This window comes from Poecilia reticulata, chromosome 1 (genome assembly GCF_904066995.2).
Source record: "Poecilia reticulata chromosome 1, P_reticulata-male-v2, whole genome shotgun sequence".
Classification (NCBI taxonomy): domain Eukaryota; kingdom Metazoa; phylum Chordata; class Actinopteri; order Cyprinodontiformes; family Poeciliidae; genus Poecilia; species Poecilia reticulata.
Window position 1 is genome coordinate 16,365,355 of NC_088830.1, and position 26,674 is coordinate 16,392,028.

Consider the following 26,674-nt stretch of genomic DNA (forward strand, 5'->3'; position numbering starts at 1 on the left):
AGCCTTCCTGTCCGTGAAGACAATCCTCCCCACACTAGGATGCTTTCACTTCCAAATGAAACTCCACTTTGGATGATGTGTGAGCTGAAGGTCTGCGGATCAAAAATGGTCAAAATCCACCAGCTCTGGAGGCTGATGACAATTATAAGACACTTTGTGTGAACCTCCATGCCTTTATGCTGCTACCACACCTGAATTGTCCCTCTGCAGGGAAATAAATGGCATTTTTATTCTAGTCTAAAACAGTTTTTAAGACCAAGAAACTAGCAAAGCCAAAAATGGAAGAAATTGCAGGGCCTTTACTTTCATAAGACACTAACATGCTTTGAACTGAAAATGATTTACAATAACCTTTTATGATTCCGTTTCCCTGAGAAACTTCATGTTAAGGTTATTGTTGAGCAGGTAAAAAACACAAAATAAAAACTGATTCGTTTTTACAATAATAATTGTGAAACTTAATGATTTCGGCCTTTGCATTCATATGTTTTCTGTCACTTAAAACATACCAGTAAAGAAAAATTAGTTTTTATGATTGTAATGTGATAAAACCCGAAAAAGTTCAAGATATATTTTTTAAAAGGAAGCAAATGCGTAATGAGATCATGACGGAAACCAGAGAAGTGTTAATGGTGAGTGACAGTGTGTGTGTGTATGCGTGTGTGTCAGCATCCTATTAAACATGTGACAGTTTGTTTAAGGGATGAGAACGGGGCGACATCTGTGTCTTCGCATTTCTGCACGCGTGTCTCATCTGGCATGGTGGACACATTTTAACCCATCAGAACCATCAAGGTGAGAACCAAGCCCATTATTTACTCCTCTGTCTCCACGGCGACCCCCAGCATCGCCGCTCATTTAGCCCTTTAAGTCCGGCTCAGTGATCCTAGTGCGATCCTGAGCTTTATTTATCGCAACCGCCTGAAACATTTGGACGGGAAGACGGGTTATCACGCGCGCGCGAGAACCGACAGGCACGAGCACACACGCCTACCCTCGTCTCGATTGGGCTGCGAAGTGCTGTGGGCAACGGTTGCTAGGGAAACCGGCAGCCGAGCAAGGCAGCCAAAGTTTGAGCCGCTGGCATGAGAAGAGAGCGTGCGCTTCTCTTGTTTCATGTGTGCACCGTTTGCGTACGGAAGAGGTAGAGCAACCAAGCATGGATGCATTTTTAAGCAAAAGTGTGTGTGCGTGTGCGTGCGTGTGTGAGTGTGCGTGTGAGTGAGGTGCTGGCAGGGTGATGGCAGTCTGTTTAGTATTCAGCCCCCTGACTGCATTTGCCTTCCTCTCTCCCTTTGGCCCACAGACACAGAATAAGAATACCCCCCAAGCATGCGCACGCACGCACGCACTCACACACATACACACACGCACACATTTTCCATCAAAACACGTTTTCTGAACCGTCGGGCCTGTAGGTCGGCCTGTTGATATCAACCCCATCACTGTAGATGGGGTTGATATCAAAAACAGCTTGATTACAGACACACACATTGGTAATAAGCTCTCCGCCATACAGGGACAATCCTCTCCAAAGGCAGCCTGTTGGTGGAGGCGAGTATTGATGTTTCCTCTCGAAGCCAGCGCTCACACCTCCGGGGCGTGTCAAATGGGTGGAGATGGTCTGTCTCGGTGTGTTTTCTCTGCCGCGGTCGAAGCAAGCCAAACAAATTTGGTGGTTGTGTGTTGTGGGGAGGCGAGTCGAGGCTGGGAATTGTTTTCCCTCCCGCTGCTACTGATGCTGCTCAAACATGCACATGTGGATGCACAAACACACACACACCTCAGTAGATGCTTTTGCATATTAAACTCACCGTCATGCGTCTGTACTGTTCGGCAGGCAAAAAAAAAAAAAAAGATTTGTGCAAACAGCACACACACGCAGAAGATGCACAAGAAGGGGCACACATGCACACACACACGGGCGCTATTGATTGGGAGTAGTGCAGCTCAGCAGTAGCTGCCCGCTCTGAGCGCAGGAGAGGCAGTTAAAGAGGCAAGGTGGAGGAGGGAGGTAAGGGTGAGGCGACACGAGGAGGGGAGGAGGAAGCCATGAGAGAAAATAAGAGAGGAACGGACAGCAGGAGCACATAGAGAGAGCTGTTTGTCTTGTGTTTGTCTTAACATGAAGCATCTTGGAGGAGCCAGAGAGCAAACACACACAGGAACACAGCAGTCAGCCCCTTCCACTCCACCCAGACGCCTCCCTCACTCCTCCGTCCCTCCCTCGTCTCTCTCGACATCCCCAGAGTCTCTCCATAGGATCTTAGGGAGGCTCAGCTCAAGCCCTGACACGTGTGGCTGAGAGAGAGGGAGACGGAGGAGGGAGAGTGAGCAGCAGCATTCACTTGTTTATTTGTCACTCTGGTAGAGGCTATATGTGCAGGCGGGTGAGAGGTGGAGGGAGAGGGGGGTGACAGAGGGAGCAGGAGATAAAATGTGTTTTTGTGAGGGTGGGGAGGTAATATCTCCTGCTCCTGTTAGGAGGAGCGGGGGATCAGTTAGACTTCCATGGTACAACGCCACGCTAAAGCATCCGCTCTCCTTGAACCTTCCCACATCTCATCGCATTGCAAACTTCAGGGTATTCCAATCAAATTTTATGCGATTGACCAACACAAAGGCCGGATTGCATTTCCAAGCTGCATCTACCCCTCTCTCTGTCTCTCTCTCTCTCTGAACTCAGTTTGTGGTTAAAATCCTCCAGTACGAAGCTCAAACATCAGTTCTCATGGGTTTCTGCTACACAAATGTGTATAGGTTAAAATGGCGTCTGCCTTCCGTCCACCTCTCGACACTTTTATTATGCCTGTTAAGCAAAAACAAAAATCCTTAATATCATGAGCCTCATTTAAAGAATAACAAAAGTATGATTGTGATAATGTATTGCCACTGCACTAACAAAAACTGTCCTACAATTGGTCCACATTAAAAATACGAATGATTAGTCTGTCTGCAATTAGGTACACACACTAAAGTATTTTTATATTTTGGTTTGACAATTTAGCCCTGCAACAGACTGGCGACCTGTCCAGGGTGTACCCCGCCTCTCGCCCGAAACGTTGGCTGGAGATGGGCACCAGCACCCCTCCCGACCCCACTGAGGGAAAAAGGGTGCAAGAAAATGGATGGATGGATGGATGGGTTTGACAATTTAAAACAGAATTATGATGATACTTTTTCCTCTGACTTTTTATCCACTCTTATGGTAATTAATATATATTTTTATATATTTTTATGGTGATAAACAATGAAATGACAGCAAAGTAAACATAATGTGTTAGAATACAAATATTCACGTGATGATTGAATTTCAAGCACAGGCCCTACACCTTTGTACTGTAGTGGGAGGCTGAGAAAGATCCGTTGTTAAAAAGCTAGAGAGCAGCCCACAGCATTTACCCTGATCCACAGGCAGCTGGGACACCCAACACCTTCGCCACACTGGATTGAGAGATAAGAATAAGGGCGTAAGAATGAGATGGGATTCAGCCAAGTGGATGATTCTAAAGTGAAAGAAAAAGATGGATTTCACCTCTTATTTAAAAAGAAAAGAAATGAAAAGGGAAAAAAACCTTATTAATCCCACATATTTTAAGTGACATGAGACAAACGCACCTCAGGCTGGTTTAGGGTCCATTAAAGTCAACCTCTGCTTCAGTCCCACCTCCTTTGACCCTTCCTCAGCTTTCCTTCAGGATTGCCCTGTTTTTAGCTCAATCCATCTCCATCAGCTCTGACCACTTTGACCGACCTCGCTGAAGGAAAACATCCCCGCAGCATGATTCTCCCACCAACGTGTTTTATGGTGGGAACCGTTCCTCAGGGTGAGGCGCAGCGTTAGTTTTCTGCTAATCCTCTGAGGCCTTAAAAGATGGCTAAGTGTAAACTCAGATTAAATTACAAAAAGTGGACCTCCTTTACCAAGTAAGTGACTTCTGGAGGCACTGAATGCCGATGGTCGGTTAAACACTAAAAAGAAAAGGGAGGCAGGTGTTCACAAGAGACCATTTTTTGGAAGGTATTCAGCAAAACTCCTGTATGTCACTTTTACAGCACGAGTTGAGATTTTGATTTTATTACTCAAGAGGCTCTTGGTCTGTTCTTTTTTTGTCACAAGCTTCAGGAAAATGTGCAAAATGTATTATAACCTAAAAATCAACCACCTTGTAGCAGCACGAGCTCCTCAGCTCTTCCACGCGCCACAATTTCCTGCACACGCCGATTCAAACCTCCCGCTTCAATCCGTCAGCCCTCCACTGAGGCCAGCACCTGTCAGTCGACTCTCATCCAATCATCACTCAGATAACTCCAGAGACCCGCCTACAAACTGCCAGCCTCGCACAGCTGCTTGTGCAAGAAGCCACATCCGTCTCACCATCGCCGTGTCGCACAGACAGACACACACCGGCTCATGCACGAGCCTTCCTGCAGCCCCAACCCCCTGCTTTCTCAGACATCCACCACCGTGGCGACGGTAACCGCGACAACGGGCATAAATTAGCGTCATGGCAATATGCAAAGCGAGGGAGCAACAATTAAAGCTTGACTAACGAGCTTTGGAGGAGCGAGGCTGAAGTTTCCCTGAGCAGCTGCTAACAGGATTAGCCTACACAGACACGGGCGCGCGTACGCACACACGCACTCGGAAACAGAGAGGGAGAGGATGGCATGGGCACATTTTTAAACACCACCTGTGAGACAAGATGCACCCAGAAAAACTAATACACGCACGAGTAAGTTTGTACAGGAGAAAAACTGAATTTAAATAAAGGTTTGAAAAACAAAAATAGGATATTACACATTCTGTTCTTCATTGGGACGTGGTCACATAATGGCATCCAATACCGTTTCTTCTTTTCCTATAGATATGCTGGTGAGCTGACCAGGTCCTCCAGCAGCAAAGCTTCCCCACATCATGACACTTCCACCTCTACACATCCTCGTTGTTCATTTTCAGACTCGCATGTTAACTAAACATGATTCCAGATGTCCTGTTCGACATCTATGGCCCTCTGAGAAAGTCTAGCTTTCAAAGCTTTCCTCTGTCAGATTGCACAGACACGCAGTTTTACCTCAACAGCCCGCTGTAGGTCCAATTGTGACACGTTGGGGGGTTTCAGGGACTTGGTTTCATTTCTTGCGTGAATAAACTTGCTGTGACAGTCAGAACTGTGCATGTTGGCCGTTGTTTTAAATGTCCCCCTATTTTCCACAGAGTTAAGCAGCTGATGCTGTTGTGATATTCATGCTGAAATACTGCGACATTCTTCCTCAAGGCCTCAGACAGAAATTTTGGTCTATGGCGTTGACTCCCACTTCAACAGTAAGGAGAATGTCAAACTAAATGTCTGAGGTTTAAAAGGAGCAAACCTTCAGAATGCTGAACTGTGATTCTTTCATCATGCTGATCTGATATAATTAGATCCACGTGTGAATTTAGCCCTTTTAAGTGAGAATAAGTGTAGATTGTTCAAGTTTATTCCTTTTTTTAAGCTTTACGGAAAGTTCTTTCAAATGTATTTTTTCAGTTGTACTGGCTGCATAACTGGAAGTTATTTTAACAATTTTTCTGACACGGCCATATAAAGTCGAAATGCACCGACTTGGTGATTCCTGCCCAACGTGAATTCCTGCTTTTCTTTGAGGTTGAGCCTGCTCTTTCTGAATTTAACTGATCCAGATTTTATTTAAGACTATAACCCATAAATGAAGAAAAAAAAGGTCATTTGGTTTAGCCAACAGTTCAGAATCCAACAACAACAAAAAAAAGGAATAATGAGACCATTCCTGCTTTGTATGAAAGCTTGTGTCCCCAACCTTTATTTGATTTTTATGAAAGTCAGACAGTGCATCAAAGCATATGCTGTTGGTTGATGCATTTATATTTTTTCCACTCTGACAGATGCACTTCATTTAAAAGCTGAATTTTACACATTATTGAGCATATCATGTCATGACATATTTTTTTGCCTGCTGGTCAAAGAGATAGTTTTAAAATTAAGAAGACAGTTTTACCACTTGGTATGATCCTCATTTGTAAATATCAGCAACAGATTTCAGAAAGACACACAGTGCCCTATAAAAGCATCAACTCCCCTTTAATTCTTACCCATGTCGTTGCGTTGCACTCACAAACTTCAATGTGTTGAATTTCAGAGCAAAGTGGAAGCAAAATGATGGATGCTTTCATACTTTTTTACAAAAACATCTAAAAAGTGTGGAGTGCATTTGTTTAAAGCCCCTTTTACTTCAATGTCCCTAAATAAACTCCACCTCAAACAGCTGCCTTCTGAAGTTATCCGTCAACGTAACTTCATGTGTAGCTTAACTAGAGAACAAGCAGCATAATGCAGATCAATACCACAGACAGTTCAGAGATAAAGTTGTGGAGAATCCTAAAGAAGGGTTATGTTGTAAAGCAGTAGACTGGGGTTTGAAGGTCTATGTAAAGAGCAAGGCAGAGCTGACTGTTCACCAAAACCGACAGACCAAGCGAGGTCAGCATTACTCAAAGAATCTTAGAGGTACGCGGCAACTTTGGTCACATGGGACTAAAACTCACATCAAAAGCTAAGTATCCAAAATAAACACACACAGCACATCGCCCTGTAAATACCATTCCCATTTTGAAACATAGTGGTGGCAGAATTATGCTTTGGGGTTGCTGTTCTTCATAAAGGACAGGAAAGACAGATGGAGCTAAATACAAGACGATCCCCTAGAAGCTGCCAGACTTGAAAGCCAAGGTTGAGGTGGACCGTCTAGCACAACACCAACCCTAAAACGCTGAGCTGAAACTGCAACTGAATGGTTTGGATCTAAGCACATTCAACTCTGACTCTGTGTCAAAATCGGGAATGGATCTCAGCAGATGTCGTCTTTGATCTCAATGATCTTGAGCTACTTTCCAAAGAAGAGTTGGCAAACAGTCCAGTGTCTGGATGTGGAAAACTAGGCGTCATAAAGACACTCATAAAAACATGCAGCTGTAAATGCATGAAAAGGTGGTTCTTAAACGTTTTGGAGCGGAATACAAATACACACCACACTTTTATGATGATCATTTTTAAAGAGTTTGAAAACCTTGTGTCGTCGTTCTTCCACTTCACTTCTGCAAAGTGCGCTGTGTTGGTTGGTCACATGAAGATGAATTAAAAATCATTGAAGATTGTGATTGTGACATCGCAATGTAAAAAAGTTGAAGGGGTGAGAGAATATTTTTGCCAGGAACTGCAACTTTGAACATTTTAATATCCCGGGGTCGTAGTTTCATTTAAAGATGTTTCTAAGAGTGATGCAATTTATTTCAATTACTAAAACATTTTGCTTTTGAACTGGGCAAAATACATTTGAAATTTTTGTTTGTATTTCAAACACTACATTGCTCAGTCGTGTCTCATCGCAGGGTCTTGGTTTTCTTTTGCTCCGTCTTCACTCTTCAAAAAATCTTTTCCTTTCACAGCATTTCCTTTCTGCACCTCTCTCTCTCTCTCTCTCTCTCTCTCTCTCTCTCTCTCTCTCTCTCTCTCCTCTCTCTCTCTCTCTCTCTCTCTCTCTCTCTCTCTCTCTCTCTCTCCTCTCTCTCTCTCTCTCTCTCTCTCTCTCTCTCTCTCTCTCTCTCTCTCTCTCTCTCTCTCTCTCTCTCTCTCTCTCTCTCTCTCTCTCTCTCTCTGGTCTTCAAATCCCCTCCACTTGCACAAATAAATCTACTCACCTACCTTCCTAAATCTATGAAACACATCCCAACATACATATACACAGAGCTGCACTTACACACAAACACACAGGCCTCCAGGCAGCAGCCACAAAGGCCTTATATTAATAAATCTGCTGCTTTATTGGTGCTGAGAGTCTCTGGCAGAGACAGAGGAAGGGGGAACGGGACAGGAGACTCGGAGATCACCAGGAAGGGGAGGAGGAAGAGGAAGAGGAGGTGACCAAGTGACTGTAGCCATTTCATCCTCACAAGGAAGCAAGGACAAGAGACAGGAAGGAAAAAGAGCAACACCGTTACAGCAGGCATTACCTGCACGATTTCTAATAAGAGTCAGCAACCATTAGCTCTGGGATAATGTGCAGCACCAAAAACAAAACGACGACAACAACAACAACAAAAAAGAGCGAATGTGTCGTTTAAAAAAGTACAGTTCACTGCCCTCGTAACAACACTGTTTGGACCATTATTAGGACCACCTGACACCTGGCTGAACTGCTGGAGCGTTCAGAGTGGGCTGCGCTGGGAAACAAACTGCCCGAGGTGGGCTTTGGGTAATGACAGCAGCTAGCTTGGCTTAGTGGTCCAATCTCAGCCATCAGTCAGCTGTGACAGATTGGGGATATGAGCTAAGGAGCCGTTTAGCTCTGGTGTTTGCTTGGTGTGTGAGTGTGCACGTTTGTGTGGACAAGGAGAAGGAACATTGGGGGGAGGGCCATCAGGGCTGCTGGTGTTGCAGAGGCATCAATACACTCTCGACAGGCCATTTTCCTATGCCTATTCCCAGTTCTGGCTTGTTGCTGGGGCAACTACCACCATTTTAACTTCCCTGGTTGCATCTCTGGAAGAATTGTTTTTTTTTTTTTGCAAAAAAGAGCAACCTGAAACAACTCCCAAAATCAAAGAACCTCCTGTATTTTTAATACTAAACCTGTAACAGCAGGCATTCTGAGTTCAAATCAGAGGCAAAACGTACCAATTTCACTAATCATCTTTTTCTCGTGCTTCCATCAAACAATCGTAAAGGTACATTTTTACTCTAAATAGACGACTGGAGTAACATTTTTTAGATGGTTTCTTTTTCTTATACCCATGTCAATGCAGATATTTTATTACATTTTAATCATTTGTCTGCAGTCTTATACATGGGCCCAACATTTGGTAACATGCTGGTTTATCAACTTCTTATAAAAAAATTTAAAAAAAAAGGTATCAAATGCAATTTGTATGTCATTGTGGGTCCTAACTCCCATAACATCTGGAGTCTGATATCTCCAAATCTCAAATACCTAACTTTTCTCCAGTAGGTAAATGAATAAAAGGACACAGACAACACTTAGTGTGGAACTTGTTGCTGAGAGAAAAATCAAAGTTTCAGTATCAGTGAGGTGTGCAAAAAAAAAAAACAGGTAAGAGAAAAGAAAGAGAAATAAGAAGCTATTTGAAAGAAACTTGTCACGACAGATAACCGGAAAGATGAACAGGGAACAGCTAAGTTGCTTTGTTTAATTTTTAGATAAGGATCTACTTTACCTTGGGGAAAAACATGGGACATGTTCTTGTGCTGTCTATGCTCCAAGTCAATAAAAGCTTTTAAGGACAATCTAAAATAGTGGCTCTATTATCATTTTGTCTAAGTTTTAAAATGATAAAACCATACTTTACAGGGAAAGCTCTATTTTTCTCTCTCACACATGCACACACACACACACACACACACACACGCACAAATAATGGTTGGAGAAAAAAAAATGTTGCTCTTGCATGTTCAGTTTTTAACAATCAGAATAGTGTATAATTTGCATACATAGATGTACAAAAGCATTAAATTATTACTGATGCATCTGTTTCAAAGTTTATCTGTTTGTCTGCTCTGTCTTTGTTACTGCCGTTAAACAGGAGCTTTATGTCAAACTTCTTGGGCAGATGAACTGGAAAACCATAAAAAGTACAACAAAAAAAAAACCTGCCTTCTCTTACTCTGCTCCATCCAATTTTCTTTTATATAATGGCTTCAGGAAAACAACGAGGTATTAAAATTACCAAAAAAAACAAAAAAAAACAGAAGCAGTCACACTTCAGCTGCATCACAAGACAATAAAGACGATGCACTTCCCTTACCTGGCCATGAGGCTGCAAGGTGTAGGGCATGTTCTGGTTCAACACCTTCTGCTTCATCAACAGCATCCTCTTGTGCTCCTCCCCCGGGTGGGCTGTCTGTCCGGGGATCGGCCCCTGCGTCTGCCCCGGCCCCTGACCTCCTCCTCCGGCGCCTCCCATGTACGGCGGCATCATGGGGTTCTTGACTTGACTGTTCCCCGCCATGGGCGGAGTCATCCTCTGACCCATGTGGTCCACGCCGCTGCCGCTGAAGTGACTGAGCGGTTTTGTGTTGTTGTAGGACAGCATGGCGGCTGTCTGCTGCTGCTGTTGTGTCTGTTGTTTGGACAGAGCGTTCTGGTTTATGCTGTTTGGCTGCTGCTGTCCCATCATGCCCATGGGGTTGTGAGGGAGGTAGTTGTTCATGGGTGCTTTCGGCCCATTGTTGGAAGCCATCCCAGCCACCAGAGGGCCCTGTGGTGTGTTAAAGACTTGTGATGGATACATCATGGGGCTGTTGGGCTTGTCTTGATTAAAGGGACCAGAGTTGAAGGGACTGGTTGGAGCACCCACTGGTGACCAGTTAGCTGCTTGCTTCTGCTGCTTATGCTGCATCATCTTGCTGTGGTGAGCATGATGCTGGGCTATTGCTTTTAGCTGCTCTGCTGGAGAAAGTTCAGGTGTGACCGGGCCCACAGGCTGACCTCCAGGGCCAGTCCCACCTGGGCCACTCCCACCTGGACCACCCCCGCCTGGGCCGCCTCCTGACCCCATCTGATTAACTGGGTTCATCATGTAACCGTTCCCAGGCCTGGAGACTGCTTGAGTCTGAGCTTGAGTTGGAGTCTGAGGTGAGCGAGCTACGCAGTTGTGCAACGGTGAACCTGACGGCATAGCAACAGCTGGAGACTGCTGCAGAGGTTGCTGGGGAGGGGTCCCATTGGCGGTGGTTGCAAACTGGGGCCCCGATGATGACGGTCGCACCTGAGGGGGAGGAAACAAAGCAGTTATTTCAGACACACCAGAAATTATCTTAAAGGACATTGGTTTAGTTTGTCTTAATACAAAACAATAAACAATGCATTTTCCGAGTCTTGTTCTTAAAATGAATCTGTACCATGTTGTCTTTTCACAAACATTTCTTTACCATAGTCTGTGAGCACCACCACAGCCAGAAGCACCGGACAACAAAATGAATGCAGAGTCAATAGAATTATTATTTTTTTAAACCAACAGTGCCATTAAAATACTGGTATTCACATTTCAGACTGCATTACCTTTTTGATCTGCAACAATTATCAAACTAAAATAAATACCTAGTTAGTTTCCGTTCTATTTAACGAGTTAAGTCTAAAAACTTTGGTGAGAAAGTCGTATTCAGTTCCTGCTAATCAAAGCATGTGCTAACTGATCATCAACAGACATGACTAGTGTTGGCTGTTTGCTGATCTTCAGCATTAAGTTATGGTCCAAATGACAGGCGCATCAGTAGTGATGTTAAGGAAAAAAATGTTGCTGCTCATCAGTTTTGGTTACTGTGCACAGTAGCAAAATGAGAACTTTCCTAAGAGCTCTGAGCCAGACAAAGATATTTCAAAGCAAGAATATACTTCATCGTAACAACAGTAATGAGTAATTTGTATCTTGCATTACATGAATTACATTTAAAAAAATGTTAAGTTTATTTTATTTAGTTCCAGGTTAAAAGTGGTCCAAGTACAAATTACTAGATCCAGGCAACATGATTTACGAAATGCTGCAGAAATGACTGGTTGTATCCGTGGCAGATAGTGTTTTCTCGGGGGATTATTATTCTCAAACACAAAATTGTGCAAAATTACAAAGTGGAAGCAAAATCCACTTATCCGTTTGCATTCATCTAAGCAGAGTCGCAGGAAGCTGGTGCCCATTTCCAGCAGTCATAGCACAAGAAACAGGTCTGCAGTCTCTATCACGGGACAATTCAGAAACACACGGGACAGAGACCCATACACACATTCATATGGACTAGATTAGCGGTTCTCAACGTGGGCGGTACCGCCCCCCAGGGGGCGTTCAGAGGACGGCAGGGGGCGCTGGAGGACATTTTTTACAAAAGGGGGGCGTTTGGGCGAAGGTAAACTTTACACCTTAAATGCACAACAATGCCAGTTTAGACTTTGAGCGACTTGGTAAAACTGTATTGTGTAACATTAAACCATGCTTGGCTGCAACTATATCGATGGCAGCTCTTCTTCTATTCAGTGTTTGTTAGCTTCTGTTAGCTTCTTGGCGCAGCTCCGTTCTCCTGCTACTGGTAACTAAAATCACGATACCCTCACTGTATCCCTCTGAAAAATGAACCAATTTAAATAGAGAAATCCCTCCATGGGTGATACCACGATAGAGAGCGTTCATTTTATAGCGTTAACACCGGTGCTGTAAGTGGTCCGGTATGAAACGGGGGTGATAGAACAACACAGCACTTTTAAATTTCAATAATCAGAATGCAGAAATTGTTTCCGTTGTTTTATAAGGTTCTTGTCAGTCTGCCTTTTCCCCATCAATACGCTTCCCGACCGACCTGCACCTTAGGGGCTTAAAAAAAAAATAACGCGCACATTGTGCAAAACTCTGAAACAGGAGAAGTGAACAGTGAAAAAAATCAACACATGATGTGAAACACATGACGATTAGGAGGCGCAGCAGGTGATGAGATTACCGATGGTGAGCGTCAATAAACGATAAAATAAATGTAGCAACAGGAAAGAAACTAAAGTGGACATAGCAATAAACCAAGACAGGATAATACTAATCAAATGAAACTAGATGGAAATGAATGAAGAACAAAATGCAAGAATAAACTAAGAAACTAAAGTAAATACAGAGGAATAAACTGGTATGGCAAGACCTTTCGAGCAATAATTAATACAGAGGACTGTATGGCAAGAATAAACAAACACTATTTCCAGATAAAAGGTAAAATAATATTGTTGAAATGTCATGGATTTGTTGAGACCATATCTAGTACTGAGAATAAAGATATCTTACAGACCATAACAGTAAAGAACTTATCACTTATTTATGTTTTTAATTAGATTTAATATATTTATTTCTTCAATATTATTTTTCATGTCAGTGTTAATGTGATGAGGCTGATGACTCCATGACACTTTCAATTTGACTCATTGGGATTTGATTAAGAACCAGATTTGTTCTTTGTAATTTCTGTCCAGTAAAACTATTAATCTATAAATCAATAGAGAGGTCTATATAAAGATATAATCCATGTTTCTGTCTCATATTTGTATGGCATTAAAATGACCTGGAACTTTTGTTTTTCCACTGAAAGTTCTGGTTTGCACAATAAATGCCATGTGGGTGAAATTTTATGGATGATACTCTGATGTCCCATTCTCATGAAGGCACCACAGAGCTGCAGCACCAGAAACTGACAAACACTGAAGAGAAGAAGAGTTATGATTAATCTAGTTACAGTTCTATCCATGTTTTAATGTTGCAGAGCTCAGTCGTTTTCCACTCTGAGTAGCTGCTGCTAGGCCTACAAATTTTAACTTGAATGTTCATTGCATTTTTGTAGACACCTGTGAAAATAATTTCTATTCCCATGACTTTTTTGTTCTCTGGGAAATTATTTTTGATGATAAATACAGAAACAAGCATACAAATCAAAACATCTACAATAGTGATAGTAATATTAATGGTAAAATAATAATCAGTGCAAGGTAGCCTACAAATTCTTTGGTGGGGGGCGGTGAGGGACCTGGATAAAGGCTAGGGGGGCGCTGGCCCAAAAAAGGTTGAGAAACACTGGACTAGATTAAGGATAAAGGATAAAGGAGTACAAGCCACCATGTTGACAGTCTCGATACTGACCTGTGGTGAACCAATGGGAACCTGTGGGACCCCCTGCGGAGGAGGGGGTAAGGATCCCGTTGACGCCGCCCCAACACCGGGCGTTGTACTCCCAGCAGCTTCGTGCGGGGCTTCGGCCTGACTGTTTGCTGGCCTGCCAAACTCCGCCTCTTTCTTCTCTTCGAAGTCCTCGTTGAAGAGGTCGTGCATGTCGTCCTCTGGCACGGTGTTGGCCAGCTCATCAATCAGCTCCTGCCACTCCTGGTCGTTGAGGTTGATGTCGGAGAACAGTTTGTTCTGGTTAGACAGGGACTGCGGCTCGCTGGACTCCATTCCGGCCCCATCGTCCAGCGGCTCTTGTTTCAGGTCCTTGAGGAGGCTGAAACTGTCCTCCAGGTCCAGGGAGCTGTTCAGCTTCATGTCCTGCAGGTGGTTGCCACCGTTCTTCCCCAGATCGTCGGACGCCCTGCCCATATGGGTGCCGTTGCTGTTTGTAGTGTTGCCGGTGGACGTGTTGGGCCCAGTCAGTATAGGCTTAATGTCCATTTGATGATGCAGAGGAGAAATGGGTGGCACATTATTATTATTGTTCTTGGGGAGACCCGTTAGAGAGTCTAAACCGCCGGGGCCGTCCTTTAGGACCCGTTTTCCCGTTGGCGAGTAGCTGCTGCCATCACAGATGCCGTTCTGGTCACCGTTCAGGGGTGATCGTGCGCTGTCCAGTTTCCTTTTCACCGTCTCCTGGAGCTGCAAGAAACGCAGAGAAAACAACCGTCAAAACTTCAGATTCTTAAGGAGCCTAATGACCGAACAAGAGCAGTTTCAAATAATTGAAAACAGCAACCTGTTCTCTCCCAACACCAGGAATAGTCATCAGAAGCAAAAATAAACCAGTTGCATTTCCAAGATAATAACCACACCGGCGCCTTTTTCACAGAGACGTGCATGTGTACAGAAACACAAGTTAAAAACGGGAAGACCTGTTTTCAATAAACAGAATGGAGAGATCAAAGCAACAGCTGCGCTCTCCCCAACATTAACATCAGCCAATAGAGAAATGAGCTCTGAGATCTGGAGCCCATTCTTAGCCTTACTGTGGGCAGCCACTGCACCGCTCCAGCTCCACTGTCTCACTGCTTCAGCCGGAGCACAGACTAGATAACAACGGGGTGCTAACAAACCCTGGCTGGTGGTTAAGGTAATCACTGTCATAGACCTGGAGGAGGGAGCAGAGGAGGCACAGACAAACAGTAAACAAAATCCGAGACATGAAAAGAGAACGCGGAGACAAAGTAAAGGGTTCACGCCAACATGAGAAGTTTTAAAGAACTTTCCACTTTGGCCTTTTATCAACAGATGTGCTCCCTGAAAAGACACCCTTCAAAATGTTAGTCCTGTTAGCTTACACTGCAGTGCTGAGATTCAGAACTGATAATAAATGTCAGTGAAATGGGTGTTTAGAGCTCTACTGACGACATATTGCTGATTTATAATGTGGACCTTAAAAAAAAAACAAAAAAAAAACAGGGATTCAACAGAAATGTTGGCCTATTAAAAGTATGTCCTGTACTGGTAAAGTATGTGCACTAAATACTTGGTCAGGCCTCTTTATCAGTAAATTTACTGCATGAATGCAAAAAAAAAAATGTTGGCAGCAAAATAACGTGCCTCTGTTTCTAATTTCTCTCAAGATCAAGTATTGTTTAATTTCTGGTAGGGCTGCACAATGTTCAAAAAACATTAATGTATAATATTATCCATATATAATATAATCGGTTGTAAAAACATTTCACTCTTCTGTTTTCCATCCTGCATAACATATCACTAATTTCATTATCACTATGAACAACACCAGTATCACAAGGAATACATTCAAGGCCTGCAGGACAGTGAGGTTTTGGTGATGTTTGTCCAGCAGTAAATGTTTTCTGTGACAAAGCAGCAGATTTTGAATCAGGGACCACATGGCTCAGTGGTAGACCAGACGCGCCACACAGAGGCTTCAGCCCCAGTTTGAGTTCCCAGCATCAGGCTTTTTGCTGCATGTCTTTCCCTTCTCTTTCTGTCCTGTCCTGGAGAATAAAGGCCACAAGTGCCATAAAAACCTTTTAAAAAACACTAGTTAGCCAAAAGCAAGTTTTTCTTTTAATTAAAGAGATGGAAATAAATACATTTAATTTTTTACACACTAGCTGGACAGACCACTTTGAGACCTACATTTCCTATGAATCTAAAGTAAAGACAGTAACACCGTTTAGCTGTTTATGTATCACAAGTCATTTTTTTTACAGGAACAGTCGGACCAAACCACCTGCTGAGGACACTGAGGTCTTTAGCAGGGGGCGCTATGGAGACCTTTTTAAACCCGAATATTGTATCCAGCTGATGCTTTGCGGATGTGACATTACACACACAGATTCTCCACTAACATTTGCAGTATTTCATTTTGCATATTTTAAACGGATCAGTAACACAACAGTAAAAGTAATAACTATGTAATAAGCAGGAAAAACAGGACACAAATTTTGCCCTTCTGCGGAAACATCACTCCATTGCTCCTTTTAACCCCAGCACACACACACGTACGTACAAAGATAAAAGCCGAATCCCACAAACACGTTCACATTCATAATAGCCACTCAGAAGTCGTATCCATCACGCTTATCTACATTTGAAACAGGCAGCTGTAAAAAAACAAAGGCACTCAGTAGCAGGGAAATATTTTGTAAAATCTACACTCTCAGCTGTCACATGTGAAGGAGTCAAAAACACACAGAGGGACACAGGAAGCTCTTCTGATACGTGTGCAAATGCACACTTAGCTCTTTGTTATTCAGACAGAACAGCAGATGAAATATATTCAGATTGTATTCTGACCTGGAGGTGGACCCATTCAAGCTAGCAGAAACACACACCATAAAAAAAAAAACATCCCTTTTTCTGGATTTTCTGAAAGTAAATGAGAATGCATGACTGGTGCAGAGGTGCTAGAGGTGGTTTCCTCCTCATGTTCTGCACATTGATTGGCAGTTAGCCTAATTACCGCTATGAAATAATAAACGCTGTTAGTATCGACAGGAAAAAACTACAGCCTGTGAGCCATGGAGTGAAATACACGGCAACAATAAGGAGAGGGAGGATATATATTTTGTATAATAAATTCAGGCTAATGCAAAAAGGAAAAAAATGAACAACTGACTTATGTTCTGTGTGGTTAAATTCAAAGTTAGAAATCTCCTTTTATTGATTCGGAACCTACACAATCTAGAACAATAAATGAGAAAATTTCATCCTGGAATATGTTCCCCTTTTCGCTTTGGTAGAGGAAACATTGTTCAACAACCATTTGCCTGGTAAACTCAGTGAAGGCTGTCCTCAAACTGAGTTCAGGGTTGCCACTATGCTAAAATTTCAAACCCGATGTCGATAATAAGCAAAATTCTTAATATTGACAACTTTTAAAGGTACAGGGTTTTTTTCTATTTTAGAGCAAAAATTTGATTAATTATAATATGACAATATTTCATCTTCCCCAATAAAACGGGGAGAATTCAGCCCTCATTTATAAAAATCTAGAATTGAAAAAAAATTTCACTTCTCTGGTTGACAAAACAGTTTGCATAAGAGTTGATGTTAAATAATTTTACTCAATGTGCAGTAATATTTTGTTTTGTTGTAAATATGCCCCTTTCTGCAGAATCTCATATTCTATTTTTTTATGGCGATGTTGTTCACCACAGTTTGAATATGCATGCTTGTATTCACCTTGGAGTTGCTGCTGGCTCATCTAAATTTCCCCACTGAGGGACACTAAAGGATATTTCTATCCTCTACTATTTTACTCTACTTTACTGAAGTCTTTGCATTTGAGACGATGAAATCTCAACTGTCGGCGAACAGTGTGAGGAGTCACACAGTACGCCCGAGTATGTGAGAGTCTTACTTTTCTAACCATTAAAATGTAAAGCGGATGTGTAATAGTGTAACAAGGTATTGAGAAACATGTTAGAAAGGTTAGCATTAACCCTCAAATGTACTTTGCATTATGGCATAATGACACTCTGGAGGGAAAAAAACCAAGAGTTGGAAATCTTACAGTAGTCTGAAAGGCAAGACCCTTCCATACTCATTTTTGATGCTCTCAGTGTTGATGCCTGCATAAAAATACCATGAAGGATGTTATTTCTACCTCTTTCGGGGGGCTGTTAGCCTTTATTAGTTGGCTCAGCCCCCCAAACACGTGTAATTTGCTCATAGACCGTGTACTGAAAAAAAAAGAAGTAAAATAAACGTATGAAATAACACTGAGCTGTGGACATGTATGGATTTCAGGCTTGGATTCCTCCACAGAAAAGCCCAGAACACCTACCAGCACCATTCCTTCTCCTGCTTTATGTGTGGTCCTGTAATCAATGGGTTTAAATAATTCAAGTCTTCTGAACAAAAGTGTGTGTGAGCTCGTGTGTGTTTCAGGTTTTCCCTAAATGCCAGTGAGTCACATTGATAATAACAGGCTCGCCGTTCAAAGCCCACCTATAAAAACTCCCACAATTATCCAGGTGGTGTGAACCGCGGCACCCTCCCACACGGACGCATGCACACACACACGCACGCACACACATACCCCCACCCACCAACAAAACAATATTATCCATTTAACCTCGCTGATATAACGCAGACTGCATTGACGGAAAGGGATTGTGGTTTTTGTCTGTGCGAGTCAGTGTGCCACAGCCAGAGGAAACATGACAAAATGAATGACAAAAGCTGCGAGCAACTACAATAAATACCTTCAAATAACTCGCTAATTAATCATTCATTTCTCTCAGTGCAATTAGCGACCTAATTATACCTCTAAAAACAACTGTAAGACATCTGTCATGCCCTGCGCATGGGTAGCAACAATATTTGTATTTGTTTAACAGTTCATTGCCAGAATAAGACTTTGATTCTGAGACAAAGAACCGGGGAGAAGTTTGCTTTGGAGTGCATTAGTGGAGGTAGAGAGAAACAGCTTGACAGCAAAAAGGACAAGAGGATGTAAAAGAGCAAAGACAGGAGCAATCGCCGCTTATATTCTCTCTTGCGCGTTTTCTTTGACACAAACACCTGGTGACTGCTCCTCTGCCTGCTAACCGCGACACGCGGCAAACGACAACGACACACGGAAACAAAGGTGAAGCCGACAGACACAGGAAGAGAGGATTTATTTGCCGGCAGATGGTCTGTTTTTCTGTTGGTTTTTTTGGATTCTTTTCCCCCTCGCTCTGAGCGAGGGAGCAACCAGAACATGAAGATGAAGCAGAGGAGATGGGGAGTTTTGCAGGGGGTGGAGGAGTGGGATAGGTGGCTTGATGGAGAGGCATATCGCGCCAAATGACAGCAGGGAGCAAACGATGAGAGGGTGATCAGAGAGGAAGAGCAGAGAGATGGAGGCACCAAGGTGCTGTTGTTATAGCAACCTGCTGCTCTGCTGCTTTGTGCACTGCATCCTCCCTTCTTCCTCCATCTCCTCTTTCCCTCACTTGTTCACAATCACAACACCCCGCCTTCTCTTCCCTTGCTGCCTTTACGTTGCTCCCTCCAGCAGGTTGAGCATCACTTCCAACACAAAACTCAATATTAAAAAGGAGTGCATCGATCCAAACATACTGGGGGTGCAAATTTTTGCTTTCAAACAGGTTGTTCATCAGCTGATGAAAAGTAAAAAAAAAAATTAAAAAAAACTACTGTTCATGTCATTTGCACTCAGGACCCCTTGATGATGAAAGGCAAAAAAAAAAAAACTTTTTAACAAGGCAGCACAGCTGAGCAACGCTACAGAGGTTGACGTAGTAAGAAATGTTGCTCCATTTTTATTTTTAAGATTCTGAATGGATTGGTTAGAAAATACAAATTCACCCGAACCGAACAGGAGAACCCTAAACACAGTTGACCCAGAATACAGTCTTTACCGAAGCTGACTGTGGCCCAACAAACACTGCTGCAGCTCAAACTTGCCCATTTGGACCGTTCACCAAACACGACACTAAAAGGTGAAATAACATTTATTTTCTTAGTCAAGAAAAAAATTATAAATGGGGAAGTTTTCAATACAGCAGAGTTTCAGGTTCTGCAGGGTTGTCAAAGTGCAGCTGGCTGTGGAGATGTTGCAGAACCATCCCTCATGGCTGAAGGTGTTTTTCATGGGGTAACTGTGACACCAGCCTACTGAAAAGGTATCAAACATTTCTTAACAAAATTTTAAAGAGATCAGCAAAAGTTACGGTGATACAAAGTACACAACTACCAATCCTTTTAATTTCTTGTTCTTATTATTACTTCTACCATATGCTCTTGCTATATTCTGAAGTTGCGACCCGGTTACGAGCCATCACAGAGAAATGCAAGTACGACTCATTTCTTTCCTGATCTTAAGATTTTGATCAGCAGTGTGTCCTGCAAACCAAAGGTGCAGGTTTCTTGAAGACGAAATCCCCTTTAAAAAAATGCATCAGACAATGCCATGTAAATACAGCGAGGAGAGAAAAGCTATTCCTGACATGAATCAGAAACCTACAACGGTCCAGACAGAAGGAGAGAAAATAGCAAGGCAAAAATCCAGAACATGATCCAACATTTTCTCCAAGAGTCAGACTGAAAGACCTCGCTTTATTGGGTTTATTAGCCAAAATGTGTTTATATACTGATGACACCAATTTGTTTTTTACCACACCAAAACAACTTAGGTTTTTCACTGGTTCTTTTAAATAAACGGTACAGAATCGGTATTTTTACAGATGTCCAAGAAACTTTTGCTAGAACAGGAAAAAGAGCAAGACTTTCATCAGCTAACAGGAAGGTGGAATGGAGTAGAGCAAAGTAGCGTTGTTTAATCCATTAAAGTTTTCAACCTCTGACCACCATGGAGCATGCAACATCTGAAAATGAGGCAAGGCATTTGAAAATCAAGGTAAGTACCTACATTTTTATGATGCTGGCTGTGTTTACTTATGAAAATAAGACAAACCCAGTTGAAAATGTTAACTTTGTAGTAGTTATTTTGTAATGTTCTTCTTTTAAGCGACTCACAAAGCAACAGTTCTGCTCCTTATATAAACAACTAAAGATTGTCCACCTCTGATAGGCAAAATGTGAGTATTTAAAAGCAAACCATATACTCATACGTAATAGTTTTAAAATAAATGCCAACTCTGCACTGGCAACTTTTGACTTTAGTGTTCCTAAAAGAAAACAACCATTTACTTTTTGTCATATTCGGAGAACTAAGAAAAATGAATGTGAATCTTTACAATTTTATCTGACAGAAATAAGAATATTCTCAGTCACAAGCAGGGAAATACACACATCAGCCATAATTTAAATTTTAGCTAGATCTTCCTGGTGTTGGCCAGCATGTACAAAACTGTGTGTGTCTGCGTATTTGTTTCTGGTTTGACCCAGTGGACCATGAAATGAGACAATTAGATCAAACAGGTTTGCATTAAGTAAATGTGCTCACTGCCATGTCAGTGACTGGTGGAGGTAAAGGGGCTCAAAGTTCAAGTTCATAACCACATTCCGACACCCATGACGTGTCTTGAGATGCTGTCGTACGGAAGTGGTTTCGAGTTTGCATTATGGTTTAAAACTGAATTATTTATTTTAAGTGAGCATCATATGAAGCTTGGAGTAAAAAAAAAAACAACAAAAAAACTCAACCTTCTTCCTCAACGTGAAGATTTTCACGTTGAGGATTTTCACACTTTCCAGTGAGGTTTTGAGAACTAAAATAGTTTATTTTAGGTTTTCCAAATAATCAGATGTCGTTTTTAAATTTCTGTTTGCAATAAACTCTCCTACAAAGTATTTTGGCTATGTGACGATGTGATCTTGTATGGAGTCTGACTGGAAAAGGATTGGAAAAGAAAGAACAAAAAAACAGCTGTACTATCAGGAGTTTGTCCTTTACCTCAAGGATACTACGTCAGCAGATATCCATCCTGCTCAAGTGCCCTTGAGCAAGTCACTGAGACCAGGGATGATGAGGGCTTTCATGCAAACAGTCCACACACACAGTCTGCATTTGGTGTGTTTTAAATACCACCTGTGGTTCTGGCGAGGAAACTGGAGCGGGTTCTGAACCAGTTGAACTGGCTGAGAGAAGCGGGGGTCTTCACAGCTCCAGTATGAAAAAAATACAGCCATTACTTGGTAAAAACTGATGCATAGAGAACTTTTATCTTCAAGACAAAGTGAAAAGCTGCTCTAAAACCGTGCTTCCAAATCCAGGCCCTCACAGCTGGATGGGTCTCTGCTTCAACACACTCGGTTGAAATGACTGAATCTACTCCTGACGCATTCATAAAGTTAAAACAGAACTCTTTTTGAGACCAAACCAGTCGAATCAGGCATACTGAAGCAGGGAGAAGTTTAACACATGCAGGACAGAGAAAATCTCGGGTTTGTGAAACTCAGCTTTACAAACCCGCCTTTTCAAGTTCCAGCACTTACTGGTTCTACAAACAAACTGGTTTGGGCTTCCATAGCTAGCTAAGTGTCAGTAGAAACATCTCGGGTCAATATTTAATCCTGATGTTTCCTGAATGTCAAAGTTCAGAGACAGTTCAACTAGACAAACTGTTATTCTGAATGGGCTGACCTGGGATCAGATTCGGTCCTAAAAGGTGCCTTTCTGCATTGAGTCTGCATACCCTTCTCATACATGTGTGGGTTCTCTCTGGGGACTCCGGCTTCTGACCAAAGTCCAAAACACAAGAACCTGCTGAGCACCAGCACAATCCGTCAACTACCTGCGGTTCTGGCGAGGAAATCTTATTGATTTGGTTGCAATGTGCAATTTACACCACTAGATGCCACCACATTCAGCACAGCAGTACTTTAACTGGATTGTTTTATGTTTTATTATTATTATTATTATCTACAATCACTGATAAATATGTCTCTGTTGACAATTATTCAAGAAAAACTAGAACAGATAATCATTCCTTCAATGGAATGCCAATAATTTGTCTGAGTTGACCATCCTGACTCAAATAAACTTCAAACACCATTAAAGATTCACCAGTACCCACTGTTATTTGATTCAAGTACGGTTAGAGAGGATGCCCCAAATATGGAGGCGAGAAGTCCTTGACGCAGCCGCCTGTGGTTCGATTCCTGACCTTGGGAGGCTTGCTGAGTTGTCCTGTCTGGCTACCATGAATAAAGGCCACTAGTGACACCAAACATACAAACATTAAGCAAATCAACTGACCTCAACATTCAAGAAAAGTAAGAAAGTTTTAAGATGAAAAATTGGGTTTGAGCATCTTATCAAAGCATGCCCACAGTCATTTACTTAGCCACATCCTCACATTACACTAATTATTACTATTATTGTTGGGTTACAAAGACTTACTTCTTGAATATCAACTTCTTTTCTTTTTTTGGTCTATGCATGCATTTCCGGCTTTCCCCTGCCTCCAGATCCGTGTAAAACTGAGCGGTGTGTGAGTGGAAAGAACACGAAAACAAAGCGTCTGCTTGAGTGAAGGACAGAAAACTCCAGAGTGACAAGAGGAAGGTGCAAACAAAGAAACATTTGGCTGCCGTCCCAGAGAAGGGTGTACGTACATGTGAGAAAGCGCCTGCCAGTCTGCCTCCTGTACACAAGGGGCCTGTACACGCCTGATTTGAAAACACACACACACACACACATGCGCGCGCGCACACACACACACGCATACACGCACACACACACACACACACACAGATCTAATCAGAGAACAATGATCCTTTACATTATATTTCTCCATTTATTTGGAGTTTTATCGTTCAGACACAAAAACAATAGAAAAACTATATGCAAGTGGTGTTGTTTGCATTGTGCTTTGAGGAGATGTACACAAGAACTTGGAAAACGATCTCCACGCTTATTGAACCAAACGCACACAAATAAACAGCCTTTGTTGGGTATTTTAACACCATGTTTGTGTGCGTGCGCGCGGGCAAAAAGGGAAAGAAGAGCGTGTCCGTCTGTCATCAGCAGTTTTAAACCTGCTGACCTGACATAAAAAAAGCTGGTGGAGAGAGGACCATCACTCCCCCCACCCCCCAACACCTCCTCCTCCATCCATTGCCGACCCCTTGACTCAATAACTTTAATATGTTTGTGTTTGGAGGGGAGGGGAAGAGAAACAGAAACGCAGCGAAGGACGAGGAGCGGAGTGTGCTACCAGTCGCTCTTACAAACCATTAGCGTTTAAAGCACGACTAATTATCTCCAGTGGGTCGAGGACAGCGCGTGCTCGCGCCAGTCTGAACGAGCATCTGTCTGCGTGTGCGATAAAGTAAGAAAGAGGACGAGGAGAGAGAAAATGAGGGGATGAAAGAAGGGGAAACTGTGTGTGTGCGTGTGTGTTTGTGTGCGGTTCCTGGCTGAGCAGCTTCTCTATTTATAGAGCTGCAGCAGCTCCTTCCTGTTTCTGGAGCTGCACCATCACGCTGGGAGGGGGAGGAGCTGGAGGGGAGGGGGAGGAAATGTGAGAGGGTGTGTGGGAGTGGAGACTGGTCTTGAGCAGATCCACCCCCTCTCTTTGCTCTAGCTCTCACCGCTCTCCTGCCTTCCCTCCCTCCCTCATTCAGCAGCTACGAACTCAGCCGAACACCAAAGAGGCAGAGAAAGCAAGAAGAAAGGACTAAACAGCATAATTAGGGAAATTGCTTTTTTCTTTTTTTCTTTTTTACATTTAAAGCTGAAATTAGAAAATATGGCTTCATGCCAAGTTACTTATGCTACAAAAAAAACAACAAAAATACAAGCCGTAAAGAAAGGTACAGTTCAGATTATGTTATTCTGAACAGGGGTTCTGTGGAGAGGTTGTAAGTAATCACCAACTTGACAGCAGCAGTTGTCTAAAGCCTCATCCGTTGTTTTGTTTTTCCACATTTTCAGAAATCTTTTTATTCACACGGAAGCACAGAAAACAGCCCAAAATGTTATTTTTATTCCCCCAAACATGAACATAGGGCCTCCACATGAAATTAGAGGTAAATAAGAAAGCACAAATGGCGAGCAACAAAGTGCAAGTGGAGTTTTTTTTTTTCTGGTAGAACGTTTTTAAAGGTTTTGCCGTTGTTGTTACGTATGACTGTAGGCCAGGTTAAAGTTTGCACTAATGTGCCAATGTTTTCACAAAAGATATGTTTATACAATCCAGATGATATATGCAAAGATGATATATTCACTCCAATACCGGCTTAAAAAAACATTTTGGGTAAAATACCATTTCTAATATATGTTACTATGTTGTTTCTTCAAAGAATTGGCTTGCTTGAGTAACAACTTATTTTTCTGTTTAGTTTTTATTTAAATAAAAATTAATTAATTAGCTGTATGAGGACAAATATCTACTAGACTAACTACTGACTCAAACTGCTCAGAATATTTCTGATTTCTTTAAGAGAATGAAGATAGTCTAAAGAAACTCAGATTAAAGAAAGGCTTGTGCCCTCAATGCTGTACATGTAGGACTCCGTAATAGCCTAGTGTTGTGACTTTAATCTGACTTTATTTCTGTTGGTCATTTTTACTTTGAGTTATAATATTGTCCATTTCAGAGATTCTCAAAATCTGGGCTTTGGTCTGGACGGAATAGCAAGTCGATCCAGACCAAGTCTGCCCTTCATTTTGCCTCAAAATGACATTTGTTGTGAATTGGCGCCATTTAAATAAACTACAGGGAATTTCATTTAATCATTATCTGACAGCTGTGCCGGAAAAACCAGAGCACAGCACACTGCTTTAACAACAGTGGTTAATAATTACAAAGCTGAAAGAAAAGCACTTAGTTCATGAAGCAGAAGATCATTTCTTTCTATGAGTTTTGTCTGTATATTAATGTTTGGAGCCAGAAATAAAACATTTCCTGAGCCAAATTTTCAAAATGTTATCATAAAAGAAGGAGTGGGGTCAAATATTAGCTTGCTGCTTCTCCAAAGTCCTGTAGGCATAAAATACTGTAGGTATCACTATCTCGCTGAAGGCCAGTACTCCATCCATCCATTTTCTTTACACCCTTGTCCCTTAGTGGGGTCGGGAGCGTTGCTGGTGCCTATCTCCAGCTAACGTTCTTGGCGAGAGGCGGGGTTCACCCTGAACAGGTCGCCAGTCTGTTGCAGGGCAACACAGAGACACACAGGACAAACAACCATGCACACACACTCACACCTAAGGGCAATTTGGAGAGGCCAATTAACCTCACAGTCATGTTTTTGGACTGTGGGAGGAAACCGGAGTACCCGGAGAAAACCCACGCATGCACAGGGAGAACATGCAAACTCAAAAACATGCAAACGACAAAAATGCTAAAACTGCAAGAAATCTGTAAGACGTCAAAGTGTTTTTACAGCAAAAATCTTTAGTCAACAAATCAAAATGTCTTCTACAAGCAAGCAGTCAAAAGGAAAATTGTCAAGTGCAATGGCTTGACTGTATAATGAAACTATAACTATCCATGCACTGATCAATTGCTGTCTATAACAATACAGATGTCTCATCTGAAGTACAGATGCACTAACTCGTCACTTTGTCAGCATATCCTGATACAAACATTTGGCTAAATAAAGGTTACCTTCCAAGATTTCACAAGACATATTTATTATAAACGCCGTTTGAAATAGTTATTAGTTTTCAAAAATTAATCAGTTTTCAAACATTTGACTACATCCATGCAAAAATTATGCCATTTTCTATTATTTTAGAGCTACCATTCTGACACTGGATGAAGCAAGTGACGAGGAAGGGAGGGGGTCGTGCTCCTCATTTCTTGGCCAGATGGTCAACAGGAGGGGTCCAGCAGCTGTGTTTGAGTTTATATGCAGGTTTCAGTGTGTACATGTGCAGGAGGAAAGACGGGACAGACTACATCCAACACCTGTCCGCTGCGGACACAACAGAAGAGTGACTGTGAAACTTAATGTGAGCAGCAAAGAACATCAGAGAGAAGGTGAGAGACTCCA

At 42.3% G+C, this 26,674-nt stretch overlaps 1 protein-coding gene across 1 annotated transcript in view; it reads right to left on the bottom strand.

Moving 5' to 3' along the window:
• maml3 (mastermind-like transcriptional coactivator 3) overlaps positions 1-26,674 on the bottom strand; it is a 120,703-nt gene that overhangs the window by 46,808 nt on the left and 47,221 nt on the right. The window contains exons 2-3 of the mRNA XM_008407442.3: positions 13,694-14,419; positions 9,839-10,801 (exon numbers count right to left, since the gene is read on the bottom strand). Coding sequence (XP_008405664.1) covers positions 9,839-10,801; positions 13,694-14,419 — 1,689 coding nt within the window. The remainder of the gene's footprint in view (positions 1-9,838; positions 10,802-13,693; positions 14,420-26,674) is intronic.